Raw genomic sequence first — 17,482 nt, 5'->3', positions numbered from 1 at the left:
ATTGAGGGCTCCCCCAGAGCTGGAATCCATCTGTGTCTATGGTGCCCAAGGCACAGAGTGAGCATCAGGAGACTAGACTTGCTAAATGAAAGAAGAGTAAAGTTTCAATGACTCTCAGCCCTCCTCCCTTCAAGTTCTAGTCCCTCTTTTCACCTTTGTAAATCATGATTGGAAAGACAGCAGCCAAATCCCACGGAGTTCTGCAGAATTGGGGGAGGAAGAATCAGGCCAGTTTATGTTGTTTATAGAAATGCACCTCCTAATGACTGGAAAACAGTGCCAGGCATCATTTTATTTGTGGAAGTCAAATCAAATCATCAAGAGGCAGACCCAAGTAGGAGGAAGGTCAGCAGATAATTGACTAATCAGAGCTGTCTGCTCATCCTGTTTGATCCTAAGCTTGTTGGGGGTGGGCGAGCTGTGTTTTACAATCAATTCCCAGTCTAAGCACATAAATGATTTTTCCCCCAAAAACACTAATGCCCCCAGCTTAACTGATGCTGAAAACTCTGCCTTTATTGGAGAGAAATAGAACTGAAGGCCAGTGTATGTAGCCAGGGGCAGGGAGAGGAAGGCAGCGCAGGAGACAAACGGAGGGATATCAAGGAGACACCAAAAGCTACTCGGAAGAACAAGAGGTCTTCCTGGAGAAGGTGTCCATGTGGCTGGCCTCCTCAGGAAGCTCCAGCTAGGGGTCTCCTGGGTGGGCCCTTTGCATACTAATTGCTATCATTTATTGAGCCATTGCTACATGCCCAATGTTGTGCGGAGTGCTTTTATCTCGTTTTAATTCTCAGAACAAGCTTGCAAGTTGGGAATTGATTCTCCCATTCATCGATGAAACTAAAGATCAGAAAGTTGCAGCGATGTGCCCATGGTCAGACAGCTAAGGAGTGCAAAGGCCAGAATTTGAATCCTCACAGATCTGTTTTCACTCAAAGCTCCTGCTCTGAGTCCTTACCTATATTCACAAAACCCCTTTGAGGCAGCTATTATTTCCTGCATTCTACAGATGAGGAGATTCAGTTCCAGGGTTGTCCCAACTTGCCCAAGTGTCACAGCCAAGTCGGGTCAGCCTAACTCCAAAATCTCCTCTGCCTCCCACGTGGAGGAAGAGCAAAAGCCAGGGGGCAGGAACACGTCAGAACGCTGCTGCATGTCAAGCCCCACCCTTTCCCAGGACACTGTCTGTTTCCCACCCACCCCCAGCCTCCATACTTGGGCCCCTTGCAAGAATCCTGTTTGTACTGCCTCTCCCCTAGTGTGGCCCCTGGGCTCTTGGGGGGCTCTAAGACACCCCTTGTCCCCTAGGAAAGGAACAGCCAGGGTACCACCAGCCTGGAGGATCCCATCGCCACACATCTGAGCAAGGCCTGTGCCTAAGACTGGCAAGTGCTTGGATCGGGAGCCAGACAAACCTGGTTCAAATCCAGCCCAGTGACTTTGACCTATAACAGTAGCTCCCTTTTTAAAAAGCATCTACTCTAGGACAGATATTTCACTAGGGCTTTCCTCCATATTTTGTTATTTATTCCCCTCCCCCCTCCATGATTGGTCCTATCTTACAAACGAGGAGTCTGAGACACCCGGAGAGGAAGCAACCAGTTAAGGACAGCAAGTCTTCACGAGCCTGGGACTTGAATCCACCTAGGCCCCAGATTCTGCTGTTGCCTAGGAGCGGAGGAGGGAGGAGCAGCCAGAGCAGAGGGAGGAGGGGAAAGAGAGAGGGCGAGCTCCCAGCAGCGAGCCCTGACGACAGCAGGTGATTTTTTTTTTGCAGCGCTCTTTCTCTCAGCATCTTTCCTGTATTTTTTTTTTTTTTTTTTTTTCCTGCTGAGCGGCGGAAAAGGGTGGGGCCGCTTCCCTGCAGTAGAGACGGCGGCAGCAGCGGCTGCAGCATCATTGGGAGCAGCGGCGGCGGCGGCGGCGGCAGCAATGCTCCGTCTCCGCTGGAGGTGATCGCCTCCAAGCCCTGCTAGGTGGCCGGCTGCAACGGGACGCCGGCGGGAAGGAGAATAGAGCTTCATCCACGGACTCTGTAGCCACACTGCCCGGTCCTTCCTCTGCGCCATGGCTTAAGCCCGCAGCCACCTCTCCTCGCGTCGCTTCGCTTGGCCGGGGTGTGCGGGCCGCCGCAGCCTCAGGGAGGGGCGCGTCCCAGACGCCTGAGCCTGGGGACTTGGGGACGCCGTGTCTCTTACCCTTCGGTGCCTGCAGCAGACTGCGCTCCCAAGACCTTTGCAGGCGGCTCCGGGAGGTGTTTGCAGCTGGTAAAATCGAGGGACTTTATAGACTTTATCTCAGTGATAGCTTTGCCGGGCCGACCTTCCCGGGTGCTCTCTGAGGGAGGAGGGCGAGGTACTCAGGCCACCAAAGTAAAAACGGTGGGAAACAGATCGGCTGGTCGAGGGCCAGGGGACTGAAGGAAGATTAGAGACTTGCTTTAGAACCACAAAAAGAAAGAGCTAGCAGTTAGCATCATGGCGTGGCCGTGCATCACACGGGCCTGCTGCATTGCCCGTTTCTGGAACCAGCTGGACAAGGCGGATATCGCCGTGCCGCTGGTTTTCACCAAGTACTCGGAGGCCACGGAGCACCCGGGGGCCCCGCCGCAGCCGCCGCCGCCGCAACAGCCGGCGCAGCCGGCGCACGCGCCCCCCTCGGCTCGCGCGGTCGCCATAGAGACGCAGCCGGCCCAGGCCGAGCTGGATGCAGTTGCCCGGGCAACAGGGCCGGCGCCCGGGCCTAGCGCCGAACGTGAGGCGGCGGCCGGCCGGGGCCGGAGCGGGCCGGGCCTGGGTCCGGTCTCCGGCTCCACCTCCGGCGCGGGGCCCGCGGACTCGGTGATGCGGCAGGACTATCGCGCCTGGAAGGTGCAGCGGCCCGAGCCGAGCTGCCGGCCGCGCAGCGAGTATCAGCCTTCCGACGCGCCCTTCGAGCGCGAGACCCAGTACCAGAAGGACTTCCGCGCCTGGCCGCTGCCGCGCCGCGGGGACCACCCGTGGATCCCTAAGCCCGTGCAGATCGCCACGTCCTCCCAGGCGGCGTCGGCGCCCATTCTCGGGGCGCCCAAGCGCCGGCCGCAGAGCCAGGAGCGCTGGCCAATGCCGGCCGCCGCTGAGGCCCCGGAGCAAGAGGCGGCCCCTGGCCGAGCTGGTGTTCTTGCGGCAGGAAAGGCGTCCGGTGGGGACGAGCGAGACACACGCAGGAAGCCCGGGCCCGCCTGGATGCTGCGTCGCGCCGAGGGGCTGGGGCCCGAGCAGATACCGCTGCCCGCAGCCCAGGCCCAGGTCCAGGCTGCGGGCCCTGAGGGTGGGCCCGCTGCTGAGGCCCCGGAGCAAGAGGCGGCCCCTGGCGGAGCAGGTGTCCTTGCCGCCGGAAAGGCGTCTGGTGGGGACGAGCGCGACACACGGAGGAAGCCCGGGCCCGCATGGATGCTGCGTCGCGCCGAGGGGCTGGGGCCCGAGCAGACACCGCTGCGCGCGGCCCAGGCCCAGGTCCAGGCCGCGGGCCCCGAGGGTGGCAAGGGGCGTGCAGTGGCGGACGCCCTCAACAGGCAAATCCGCGAGGAGGTGACAAGTGCGGTGAGCAGCTCCTACAGGTGAGACGCGGGCCACAGCTCACGCGACAGGGCTGGCCATCCTTACTCTCTCCCACAGACTACCCAGGGCTCATGCTCCCCGTCACAGGCTTCTGACTCAGCCTTCCCTTCCTATCCCAGGCCACACCCTCTCCCCAGCCCCATCCCAGACAACCTCCCGTGGCCGACTTCTCTTTTGCTCCTTCCCCTGTGAAAGCTATATTATCCTCCCCAGCCTGCCTAGGTCTTTCTTTTTACCACTTCAGCCACCTTTGCCCCATCTCCACCCCACCTCAAACCCCTGCCTGCCCAGGTCTTTCTTTTTACCACTTCAGCCACCTTTCCCTCATCCCCACCCCACCTCAAACCCCTGCCTGCCCAACAGAGACCCTTTGCAATTTCTTCTCAGTCTGTGCTTCCATTCTGCCCCATCCAACTCACCAGCTGCATCAGCCTAGATACTGGCCTTTGCTGGCTCAGCAGTCCCCCAAGGGCCTGAGTGCCTTCCTGCAGGGCCCCGGAAAAAAGAGTGACCTCTCCTGCTCCTCCCTGGCCCAGTTCACTCAGCCTTTTCTTCTTCCCTCTCCTCTCTCAGTCCCTGGGAGACACCCAAGCACCACACCCTTTTCCAGATTCTCTGCAGGGACCTTGTAAATCACCCTCCTCCTTCAACCACTCAGGCTTCAAAGTCAGATTCCTTATGCCTCTTACTCACTCTGACACATTGGACAAGTTTCTTAACCTTTCTGGGAATAATAGAGTCTTCTCTTAGAATTGTTCACCCATTTATCAATTTAATATTAAATATTCAACATATTTTTTGAGCACTGTGCTAGACATTGGGAAGATCAAATGAGATGATTCAGGAGGAGAATTGTGCCTGGCACATAGTAGGTGATTAGTACAGTCTTGGTTCCCTTCCACCCTTCTAGATGATGTCTCATTATTCCAATTACCACTTCCTGGATACCTCCAGCCTTCTCCTCTATTGAGGCATCTCCTTTCTCCTTCCCTTCTTGTTTTCCAGATGTGTTTCTCATTCTCTTATCACTAAGAACCTCCTCTTTAGCACATTTAAATTCCTTGTAAATAAATGCCTTTAAGCAAGAGCATATTCATTCTCTGTCTCTTTCTCTCTCTCTCTCCATCCTTCTAGAATTCTCCCTCTGCTGCAGCCTCAGCCCTTCCAGCCTGCTTTCTCATCCTTCATCCATCCAATATATATTTCTGAATGCTTAGCTTTCAGTCCTGCCCTTATGTTTCAAACCAAATCAATTAGCTAACAGATCACAGCTGATTCTGAAGGTGTACCATTGGGCTTGGGGTCTCTGGGGAAGCAGATGGGCATGATGAATAACTGAGCTAGAGGTGTTCAGAACATGGCTTATGGGGCCCTTCATCAATGCCACAGCCAGTTGCCTTCTTCTGGCAGGAGGGTGTGGTCAGGAGGACTGCAGAGTTAGTGTCTTTTGCCAAGACCCTACATGTAGCCTCAGGTCAGACTGATGTCCATCTCCAGTGAACAAGACAAACACTCCCCCATTTGCTGAGGAAAGAATAGCATAGATAGACATCGTCTCTTGTTAACACAGAATCTGCCCCGCCCTACCACCCCGGGTTTTAACTCTGGAAAGCATTTCTCAATAAGGGGCAGCAGCTAATCCATTGGCCCCTACTCCTTCTTCCTGAATTCCACCTCCCACTTGGTGTTTCTGCCTTGGTTTATTGTTATCGTGACCACACTGATCCCCCAGGAGTACACCGCTTCCTTTTAAAGCTCTGGGTCAGGGAAGAACACAGATCCTTTTCCTTGGTTCATAGCAATGAGGAGGTGGAATTTTCACAATATCTTTATGCTGCTACCAAGGAAGGATCAAAAAGAAAAGAAAGGAAGCAAACAATTAAGAAGCATCAAAGACAAAGCCAAGATACAGTTTTGTGGTTCTGCCATGGCTTTCTTGTTATCCAGGCCCTACTTTGTTCCCGAGAACCCTAGGTTTGGCCCAACCCCACAGACTCCTGGCCTGGCCTCTTCATCATCCTACTTCCAGTCTATTATCCTGTGGCAAGTGGAACCTGACCACCTACCAGGCAGAATCTACCTCTCCTCACCTCCATAGCGCCAGTGCCCATTAAGGAGATCCCGGATTCTCAAATCTTTGGTGATCCTACTCAGTTCATGTATCCAAGTTGGTAGGACTTGCTTTGTCCATGGATGGTTGGCCAGGCAGTCCAGAAATAATCACCCTTCAGATACAACTCACTCCAAATATTTTGGGTTGTACCTTTGTTCCATATAGCCTCTTCCCCCCCCCCCCCAACAACACCTTAACTGTACAGTAAGCATGTTCTGCTTCACGGTTAAGAATCACACACACACTACAAGTGATTGGGTTAAATGGGGTGGGGGCTGGGGATGCTATGCTCTCGCAGCTGGTGAGAATTATTATTTTTAGTGGCTATCAGAACTCCATCAACCTGTCAAAAAAAATCTCTGAGTACCTCAAGAAATATTGTTTTGTAATTTGGGTCTTCTGTAAAATTTAATTATGCATATGACTTTGGGGCCAGCAATTCCATTTTGCTGTATAATCAGAAGGGTTTTCAAACATTAAGAGAATGACTTGCTAAGAGACAGCAATTTCTTTAATGGACAATTTAAGTGCATGACAAATTTGATGTGAAATTTAGCATTATTTTTGGTCCAGAAGAAAAATTAACCAATAAGAGGGAAATGCACTTTGGGTGAAAGTAGATACGAAGAAATAAGATAATCAATTAATTAAATATATTATAAAGAAAAAATGCCTGGGAATATAGGCTTATCTGGAACATTGATTTTCCTTCCCTATTGTCTCACATTCTTTTCCTTGTTCTGATACTGAATATCTCCTGAATTTGAGTATACCCCGTGTCTGCTGTAGATGAGCCTTATATGGCCTTGGAAGCCAAGATGGGCTCCATTTCAATGATAATTTGATTTACAAACCCTTTTCTTCTGCCACTCTACATAAATCATGGTGATTTGCACCATGGTGACTGGTTTATCTCATGGGTTTTCCGAATGACATCTGTCACATGACATCAGTGTGAGCAGTTTGCTTAAATAGAGAAATGACACATAATCCATCAGCTTAATATATTGGTATGTAATGTAAAATATACTTTTAGCACCCAGGGTTGTACGTGTGCTAGTTGATTTTCACCTACAATCTACAGTCTGTAGATAACATCAAATGTCGTTTGACACTGTGGCTTTGAGAAAGCTTCCCTAGTCAACAGTTCAGCTAATTCGTAACCTATCCTAGCTTGGGATTTTTGCATTCAAGTGGTATCTGAGGTATCTTTAGAATTATTCACCATCATGAAGTTGATTAATTTTAATACATTCATGTTACATAGATGATATTATAAAATTGAGGAGCATGTCTTTGTTATCATCTTTAATATTCAGGATGGATTTCACTGGGCAGCCATTTGTGACTTCAGACCTAGCATTCTCAATTAGAGAATAGATGAGTCATAAGGAGGGGATTACAATTCCCCCCTCAGTCGCCCCCTTGCCCTAGCCCTCAGTTAATAGGGATAGATGGGGTAGCAGGTGCTCCCCATAGAAATGCTAATGAAAACTTTCCCTGAAAGAAATCAGCTGAGGCACCAGGAGGTGGAATTAATAAAGCAGAGGTAAAATATTTGAAAAATGAGAGCAGTAACGAGGAAGTCAGACAGAAAAGGGGCCTTTAATATCTGCCCCGCAGTCTTCCATGAAGGTTAGAGAAAGGGCCATTGGGCTTGGCTTATGCTGTGCAGGACTGCCCTATACCTATGGGGCAACTGCCAGTTTCCCTGGTTTCTTCCTGGGAAAGTCCCAGTCATTTCAAGGCCAGTCTCAGGTACTGAATCTTCAACAACGTCTTCCTAGGTCCTGCCATTCAGGATTTTTCTTTGATTCCCTTTTCATATTCTGTACGCTTCTTATTGTCTGCTCGACTGTAGGATACTTGTATCTGTATCTCCCTCCCTCATCAGATCCTGAACGCTTGAAGAGAAGGGCTGTATTTTGTGCATCTCTATACCTCTCACAGTGCGACATTGTGCCTAGGAGCCACATAGGTTTGTTGAGTCCAGTGGAATTTTTGGAGTTTGATGAAAACTTTATTCACCTACATATTGATTCGTTTCATTCATTCTCACTTAGTTGAATTTATTTCAGAAAATGACCACCAAGCCCCTGTTTTGTATCAGCCTGGACGCTGAGGATAGAAAATAAGTTATAACCATTACGTAAGGAAATTATGTCTTCCTTAATCAAGATAAGTCCAAATCCTACGAGGCTAGCCCTAGAAGTAAATGCGCAAATGAGGAGGGGCAGCGAACCTCACAGACCTGACTCTGGATGCACCTTCTTCCAGGGCAGCGGTCCTCAACCTTGGCCACACATTGGAATCGCTGGAGAACTTTGAAAGTGCTGACGTGGGTGCCTTGCCCAAAAATTCTGGTTTAATTGTGCTGGGGTGTGGCTCAGGATCTGAACTTTTAAAGACTGTCCCAGATAATTCTCCTGTGCAATTCAGGTTATGAACTTCTTCCCTAAGGCAAGGATTTCAAATTTAGTACCCAAAAGAATCACCTGGAGAGCGTTCCAAAATGCAGCTTCCTGGGCCTGGTCCTCAGACATGCTGATTCAGCAGGTTTAAGATGGAGCCTTAGGGGGCTGGCGGTCCCAGTGGCGCAGCGGTTAAGTTCACATCTTCTGTATCTTGGCGGCCCAGGATTTGCAGGTTCGGATCCCGGGTGCAGACATGGCACAGCTTGGCAAGCCATGCTGTGGTAGGCGTCCCACATATAAAGTAGAGGATGATGGGCATGGATGTTAGCTCAGGGCCAGTCTTCCTCAGCAAAAAGAGGAGGATTGGCAGCAGTTAGCTCAGGGCTAATCTTCCTCAAAAAAAAAAAAAAGATGGAGCCTTAGAATCTACATTTCAACAAGTACTCAGGTAATTTTGACGCAGGTGAAGTTCAGGCTTTGCCTGGGCACACACTGTTTGAGGAGATTTGCTATCTTTAAGGTGCTGAGTTTTCCCATATGCAAACATGGTATCACTTGCCATTTATCTAAATCTTTTATGTCCTTCACTTACGTTTTGTAATTTTCTCCACAAAAGTTACACACACACACGTAACAGTTTTTAGGTTTTATTTTTCTTTCTTTCTTTCTTTCTTTCTTTTTTTTTTTTTTTTTTTGCTTTATCTCCCCAAATCCCCCCTGGTACAAAGTTGTATATCTTAGTTGCAGGTCCTTCTAGTTGTGAAGGTTTTATTTTTCTATATTTAAGACTTTGGTAATCTAACTGGATTTTAACTTTATGTATGGAATGGGGTAGGTATCTAATTTTCTTTTTTCCCATATGGAAAGTCGTTTATCCCAATGCCCTTTTTAAAAGTTCAACTTTTCCCTACTAATATCCCCAGTAACCTCTCCTCTGTCACGTAAGGGTCATGTACACTTGGATATCTTTCTGGGCTCTCTGTTCTATTCCCTGAGTCTGAGCTAATGCCACACTATCATCTTTTCTTTTTTTCAAAGCTAGTTTTAATTATTCTTCCTATTGTGAAGAGTATATTGTATAACATGTTCCAATTTGCTATTGCTCATATGCATTAATTTTTTATATGTTAATCTTTGTTTTCAGCAAACTTACCACACTCCAATTACAGTTAATCAAAACTCTGTGGTTTTGTCTGTGGACTCTCTTGGACTGTCTATGGAGATAGTATATGTTTTTAGCAAATACCAATTTATTGTCTTCCTTTTCAATATTTATATGTCTCGTTTTTTATGTGTGTGTTGCTGCATTGATTAGGACATCTGATATAGTTTTTGATGGTAGGTGATAACAGGCATCTTTGCCTTGGGACATGGGAATGCTTCTAAAATTTTATCATTAAGTATGAGGTTTGCTCTGTGTTTTTATGCCATAGCTTCATATCAGGTTAAGCGACTTCTCTTTATGCTAGTTTACTAGGGGTTTCTAAAAATGTGAGTGGGTGTTGAATTTTATTGAATGCTTTTTCTGCATCAACTAAAAGGATCATATAGTTTTTCTTTTTTAATCTGATAATAGATTTTTTTTTATATTGAACCATCTTTGCATTCCTGGGATAAACCTTGCTTAGATAAAAATATATTTTATGATGCTGAATTTGGTTTGCTGTTTTTCATTTGGAATGTTTGCATATGTATTCCTAAGTGAAATTAGTCTACAGTTTTTTCCTTTTTTATATTGGTCTTATACAATATTGGGATCAAGGTTATTTCTATAAAATGAGGTAAATTTCCCTCCTTTTCAGTTATTTGGAACAATTCATATAAGAAAACATGTTCCTTAAATATCTGATAAGATTCTCCTGTAAAGCTTTTTGTGCCTGGTGTCTTTTTCATAGGGAGATTACTTTTTTATTACCAATTTGATGCCTTTTATAGTGATTCATTTGTTCAGGTTTTGTATTTCTTCTTGAGTCAATTTTAGTAATTGGTATTTTTCTGGAAATGTTTGCATTTCTTCTAATTTTTAAATTTGTTGACATAAAATTGATGATAGCATTATCTTGTGGATTTAAAAATAACCTCTACTTATCTGTAGTTATGTTCCCCTTTTCCCACCTAGTATTAATTTGTGCCTTCTCTCTTTTTTTATGATTAGTCTTATATAGGTTTGTTTAGTTTTTTAGTCTTTTCAAAGAATCATATTTGGTTTTGTCGATCATCTCTTTTTTCAGTAAGTTTTGCTCTTATTTACTGTTCTTTCTCTTTATGCTCAGAGAGGTAGCCATAGGCCAGGTTAGGAACAGCTTTGCTTTCTACTAAGGAGTTTGGATTTTCTTCTAAAGGAATGAGTCACTGAAGGAATCTAAGTAGGGGAACAACATAATTTGATTTAAATTTTATAAAGCTCCCTCTGGTTGGCTGACCTGGGGAGGTTTGAGAAAGGAAGGCCAATAAGGACGCTGTTGAAATAATCCAGAGGAGATGATAAAGCCTGAACTGTGGCTGGAGATTGGAGATTTATAACATAGTATGGATACAAAACAACAGATCTTACTGACCAAGTGAGATGCAAGGAAGAGGACGTCATCCAGGATGACTCTTGTGTTTCTGGTTTGGGTAAGTGGTAGTGGTGCTAGTCACTGGAACAGACTTTTATTTAGACTTCTATAGTGACTATAGAGGAGAAAAAAGTCAGAAGTGGAAGTTGAGCTTACATTTTAGTATCTAGAATTTGAGTTGTCAATGGGATATCTGACAAGAAGTGTTCAAGGGTGGTTGAGTAAATGGATCTGAGGCATAGGAGAGAGATCTGGGCTGTAAATATAGATTTGAAACACCCTGTGGAAGTTATGAAAGCCATAGGAGGAGGAAAAAATCCTCCCTGGAGAGGGAGTAGAGAAAATTGTCCATCAGAGAATGGAACCCTGAGAGATATAGGTAGTTGAGAGTACTGACAGCAGAAGGAATAGCTATGGAAAAGATAAAGAAGGAGTGATTAGAGGGGAGGGAAGAAAACCAGGAGAGAGACGATCATGGAAACCACATCGAGTACCTAATTCAGCAATGCCTTATGCCTACTTGGAAATTTTTCCTGAGGAATTACTGTGTGCAAAGCATTTTGCTGTATCATTGGTTGACTTGTGCTGTTAACTCTCAGAGATTCAGTGTTGACTGAGACTAACCAACAAAGAAGAGAGGAGATAAGATGCACACAATTAATTCTTGGTTGCTCTCCTAGGAAAACATAGCATCAATGCATATATGAACTTAAAGAAAAAGTCAGGCTTATAGAAAAATAATCCAGCAAATGTCTACGAGGATTAAGGAGCCTTCTCCATAATCAACGCAGCTTTGGCTTTACAAATTATGTCAGTTGTATAAATGTAGACAGGTGAGCTTCTAATTCTCTGCTAAATGAAGAAAACCACAAGATGGACCTCAACCAGCAAACTGAAAATTCTGTTGGTATTCACTGAAGATGCTGGTTTTTGCCATTAGAAATAATAATAGTAGCTAATTGAGTGCCTATTCTGTATCTGGTAGACTGTTAGAAAGCTTAGATGCATTTTCTCCTGTAATCTTTATAGTCGCCCTGCAGAAATGGTACTATTATTTCCCTGTTAGAGCTTAGGACCCACAAGGTCTCCTGTCTGCCTTAGGTTTTAAGAGTCTTGAAGGCACAGACGTTGTCTGCTAGTCTTTCTCTTCACTGGGCACTTTCTCCATGTTATATTTACATGTATAGTCCCAACTGAGTTTCAGTCTTGTGAACATTGCATAGTGTCTATTATGTATCAGGCTAAGTCATAGGATGACAAAGTAGTCCTTGCTTGCAAAAGGCTTGTGTTTATTAGGTAGAGACAAGTGTGCTGAAAAGTTATAAGTGCCCTGATAAAATGTCTGTGCGGGCTATGGTGGGGCACAGAGGACAAGAGGGCCTAAGTCTACTTGATTTGAAGGTTATCAGGGGAAGGGTTCAGTAGAGAAGGGACTGGTAGGCTGAATATTCAAGGATGAATAGGCATTAAATGGAGAAAGGATAAATTTGAGTAAAAGTAGAAGAAGAGAAGCAGTAAGCAGTTCTGTGCAGGTAGAACCTAGGGGTCTCATTGGATGAGGATAGAATGGTGAGAGGTGGGCCGGGCAGGTAGGCTGGGGCCAGCTCTCTTATTCTGTAAGCAAAGACAGAAGGATTAGGTTTGGATTTTAGAAAAGGTGGCTTTGACAGCACTGGGATGGATGGATTGGAGGGGATTAGGCTCGGAGCATGGCGTCCAGGGAGGAAGCTGGAGTCCAGGTGAGAGATGATGAAGACCTCCAGCAGGAAAGAATGTGAACAGGCCCTGATGGTGCAGAGTAAAATCCTGTAGCGGCTGATCGGAAGTAAGCAGAAAGGGAAAGGGAAGGGTCTAGGATGTTTCCCAGGTCTCATGCTTGGATGTCTGGGGAGACAGTCATTCACTGGGCTGGACAGCACAGTTTTGGACAAGTTGAATATGAAGTGTCTTTGAAAGGTCTACATGGAGATGTTCAGTTGAAAATGAAAATAGAAACCCACACTGCTAGTAAGGGTGTAGATTGGTATAATCACTTTATAAAACTTTTTAGCATTATCTGTTCAAGTTAAACGTGTGTTTCCCCTGTGACCCAGCAGCTGGGTCCTGGAATATATACTTTCCGGAAGCGAGAGCAGAAGGCTTGTACAAGAATGTGTATAGCAGCCTCATTAAAAATAGCTAAAAGGTAAAAACAACCCAAATGTCCATCACCAATCAGAGAGAGGAATTGTGGTGTATTCATACAGTGGAATATCATAGAGCGTGGTGTGGTAGGCAGAGTAATGCTCCCCTCCCCCACCCAAAGGTGTCCACATACTAATTTCTGGAACCTGTGAATGTGTTATATTACAAAGCAAAAGGGACTTTGCAGATACCATTAAGTTAAGGATCTTTTTTTTTTTTTAAAGTGAACAGTTTTATTTTTTAAATTTTATTTTTCCTTTTTCTCCCCAAAGCCCCTGGTACATAGTTGTGTATTTTTAGTTGTGGGTCCTTCTAGTTGTGGCATGTGGGATGCTGCTTCAGCATGGCTTGGTGAGCAGTGCCATGTCTGTGCCCAGGATCTGAACCGGCAAAACCCTGGGCTGCCGAAGCGGAGTGCGAGCTTAACCCCTCAGCCACGGGGCCAGCCCCTGGATAACTCTTTGTGGTGAGGAGCCGTCCTGTGCATTGTAAGGTGTTTGGCACATCCCTGGCCTCTACCCACTCAATGCCAATGGCATTCCCTACCACCCACCGTCCGAGTTGTGAGAATCAAAAATGTTTGCAAACATTGCTGAATGCCCCCTGGGAGGAGCAAAATTGTCCCTGTTTGAGAACCACTGTTGTGTAGCAATGAAAAGGAAATTATTACTACAATACTCAATAATGTGGATAGATCTAACAGATATAATGGTGAGTGAAAGAAACCAGATACCAGGGTGCTTACTGAATGATTCATTTATATGAATTTCAACAGGCAGAAGTAATTGATGGGGATGGAAGTCAGAAGAGTGGTGATCTCTGAGGGTAGGGTGGGCAGCTGGCTGAGAGGGAGCTTGAGAGAACCTTCTGAGATGTTGGAAATACTCTTTGTCTTGATCTAGGTGGTGGTTATGGGCATCTATACATACAAACAATTAAGATTTATGAACTTTATTCTATGTATGTTATACCTCAACAAAAAAATAAAAACCAAATTACAAACTAAGTAAATGGAGATACAGGTTTGATGCTCAGGAGAAAGGGCAGAATAGAGAAGATAGATGTGGACATTGAGCTGTCAGTGAGGATCAAACTCACAGGCGTCAGGGTGGGTGGGGATAAAGAGGGTGAGAAGGAGAGATGCCGAGGCCACGGCCCAGCAAGCACTGACATATCAGTGATGGGCAGAAAAAGAGTCAGTCAAGGATGAGTGTGCGTTGTCCCCATCTGAGAGCGGGAGCACAGACCCCACCACCATCCCCACCTCCGCCGCCCCTGCCTCTAGCCCTCTGTGTTCCCTGCAGGAGCTCCTCCGTGTGCGTATTACATAAGAGAATGCCTCTTCAGCCTGCCTTGTCCTAGCGTAGCCCACGTCAGTGTGTATTTGCTTTCAAACTGAATGAAGAGGCTTTTGCAGGACCGCAGCTGGGGTACCCTCTTTTGGTGGGGAACTTGGGCCCAGGCCTCAAGCCACGAAACCTACCACAAGTGGCTCCATGAAACACTGTCTCCTCCACTACCTCGTTCTCTGTGGTCACTGTCCATTTTGTGGAGTGACTTCAAAAAGTTGGCCAAGCTGTGGCGTATCCTGGAGTGCATTTTCACAACCTTCTTAGCCCCTGAGAATTGTTCTCTGCTAAACCATAGGACTGGGTGAAAGAGATACCGGTGGAAAGCCAAGAGCAGCGTCTTAGGGAGAACAGGGACGGCAGCGGGTTGCAGCCTCGTTTGCTGAGTGCTTACCCGGTGCCCATTGCTCAATTGCTGTAACATCTCTTTTTATTTATACTTCATAATGACCTTGTAAGGTAAACGTCTCTATCTTTAAAGATGAAGAACAGAGTCAGGGAGGTCTGGGGACTGAGGTCACACCTAGTCAGTGGCCGAGCTGGCTCAGTAACCTGGTTCTCCTCTTTCCAGCTTACAGCCGTGTCTTACTCATGCAGCTCATGCAGAACCCTGCCCTGTCCCCCCAATTCTCCAGGCCATTCCTCGGAGGTCTGCCGTGCCTCGCCCAACCTTCCTGCTGTCCTTCTGGCCCCCTCTTTCCTAAGCCCGTGCCATCCTCTTTCACCCACGTGTTTCTGCAGTGGAGAGGGGTGGCTGGTCTCACCGTTCCTTGTCCTGAACGCTCCACGGATCCCCTTCCACTCCCCGAAGCCTGCAGTCAAGGCCCCCCGGAATCGGACCTCGCTGGTGCTTCCAGCGTTTTTGCCCTCTGCTCCCCACCCACACTGATGCTTTTTCCTGGGGGTTCTCTGTTCTGGTTGTACATTAAATCACGGGCCCAAGCGGGTGATCTGACCAAATCACAGCCTGAGCTGGGCCTTGACAAGCCCCACATGTAAATCCTGCTGGATTTTGCCCGCAGTTTTCCCTCCTGCCCTCCGCCCATCTTCTTCCTAAATCCTTCCTATCCTTCAGGGCTTTTAGTCCATTGTGAAAGAGGCTTATACTATAAAAGCAGGAATTAGGTTGGATTTATTTGATTGTAATATCATAATAATGTTGCAGTGGGCTTAATATTATGTTTATTCCAAGTTCAGTGCCGCATCTAAGAGCCTGCAAAGGCTGAGGCTGTGGGCTGTGAGCACTCGAGGTGCAGAGCACATGGCCCCTGCTCGCGGGAGATCGCCATCTTGTGAGGGAGACAACAGGGACGCAGGTATCTAAAGGACCAGGCAGGCCCTGGTGAGGGTTACCATCTGGGGCCAGAGGTCTCTAGGACCACAATAAGGTTTAGTCCATTCTGTTGGAAGATTCATGGAAGGGGTTGTATGAGTTCTGGGAGGTGTCCTGGTGTCCTGTGAAAGATTTGGTGACCATTAAAACTGGGTTTGGATCATGTCTCTATAATTTAAAATCTCTGTGACCTTGAGAAAGCCTTTGTTTTCTCATTAGCGGAATGGGGATAATTGCATAGCCGTGACGTCATAGAGTCATAATGAAGATGGAGGGAGCTAATGGTTGTCCACAGTGCATGCCCATCACAGTTAAGCGCTGGCAACTTTTATTATCATCATTGAGAGAATGGAATAGAGTAGGTTATCAGTGAAAGTCTTTCATTTATTCATTCAACAAACATCTGTCACATCTTGTATCAGGCAATATGCTAGGACCTGAGGATAAAGAAATGAATTACATGTGGTGCCTGTCCTAAAGGAGCTCCTGGTCTAGTGAGAGAAACACATATTAAGAAAACTATAGTAGTGGTAGTGTGTGCAATAAAAGAAACATGCACGAGGTATTGAGGGGATATAGAAGAAAGGGGGATCTGACTCAGTCTGAATCAGGGACCCCCTCCCTGAGGAGGTGTACCTGTGCAGCGTGTCAAAAGCATGGAATTAGTTCCATTGGGAAGGCAAAAGATTAGGAGCTATGTATTCCTTCCCAGAGGTCTTTAACAATGAGATAAGAATGAAGTCGGCTATCTAAGAATACAGTCCTTGCTAGTACATCCAGCTCCTCTCAGATGCCTACCTTTATTTGGGGCTTTTGCTTTAAATTCTACTCACCACTTATTAATTATATGACTTTGGGCGAGTTACTTAACCTCTTTTCTCTGGTTTTGCTTCCTTGTTGGTAAAACAGAAACATCAATAAATACCTTGCAAGGTTGTCGAAAGATTTAACATTCCATTAAGTCTTAACTCTCTTACCTGTCTTATTTACCATTGCATCCCGGCACCAAGCTTAGGCCATGGCATTTAGGAGATTCTTAATAATATTAATTGAACAAATGAATGAATGATGTATGTACAGCACTTAGCATCCAAATGGCAACCATCCTCATCATCGTTATCTCCAGTGGGTTGAGTACCACTTGGCTAATAGAAAGAGGTACTTTTGCTCTTCTGTGGGCATACATTCTGAATTTCTGGGAAGACGATTGTGAAATGCTCAGATAAAAGATTTTCTTTCTTTCTTTCTTTCTTTCTTTTTTTTTTTAAAGAATGGCACCTGAGCTAACAACTGTTGCCAATCTTTTTTTTTCCCCCTTCTTCATCTCCCCAAAGCCCCCAGTACACAGTTGTATATTATAGTTGTAGGTCCTTCTAGTTGTGGCATGTGGGACGCTGTCTCAGCATGGCCTGATGAGCAGTGCCATGTCCACACCCAGGATCCGAACTGGTGAAACCCTGGGCCCCCAAAGCAGAGCACACGAACTTAACCACTTGGCCGTGGGGCTGGCCCCAAAAGATTTTCTATGAGTATTTTTTAGTCCAACAAGCATCTCTGAGTCACTGGGCAAATATGCATTGTGTGGAGAGGTCAGGCTTTTGCAACTTTGTATACATAGAAACATTGCATGCATACAACAAGAAACATAAAATTAGAATCTTAATGAAAGAAATTAGAAAAGAACGATTGTTAAAAATTTAAATTTGCTCTGAAAATGAATTTGGAGATGTTTCTATGTGTAAGTAAAGTGATGTTACCTAATTTTTACCCGGGTCTGGATTTCTAACTACCTGCGTGCCACTGGTCAGAGAATGGGTTGATTGTGTACAATCTCTGGATAGAATGAATTTCCTCTGTTGGACTGCAATGACTGTGCCTCTTTGGCAGCATTATGCTGATATCTCCTCAAAATCCCAGGGGCCCCAAGGA

The 17,482-nt window shown here is 46.3% G+C and overlaps 1 protein-coding gene across 2 annotated transcripts in view; it reads left to right on the top strand.

Moving 5' to 3' along the window:
• The first annotated feature begins 1,195 nt into the window (after positions 1-1,195).
• MAP6 (microtubule associated protein 6) overlaps positions 1,196-17,482 on the top strand; it is a 75,119-nt gene continuing 58,832 nt past the window's right edge. For both annotated transcript variants that reach the window (XM_046685427.1, XM_046685428.1), the window contains exon 1: positions 1,196-3,601. In XM_046685427.1, coding sequence (XP_046541383.1) covers positions 2,481-3,601 — 1,121 coding nt within the window. In that variant the 5' untranslated portion in view covers positions 1,196-2,480. The remainder of the gene's footprint in view (positions 3,602-17,482) is intronic.

This window comes from Equus quagga, chromosome 14, assembly GCF_021613505.1.
Source record: "Equus quagga isolate Etosha38 chromosome 14, UCLA_HA_Equagga_1.0, whole genome shotgun sequence".
NCBI classification, from domain to species: Eukaryota; Metazoa; Chordata; class Mammalia; order Perissodactyla; family Equidae; genus Equus; species Equus quagga.
This window is presented reverse-complemented; position numbering and strand designations above follow the sequence as displayed.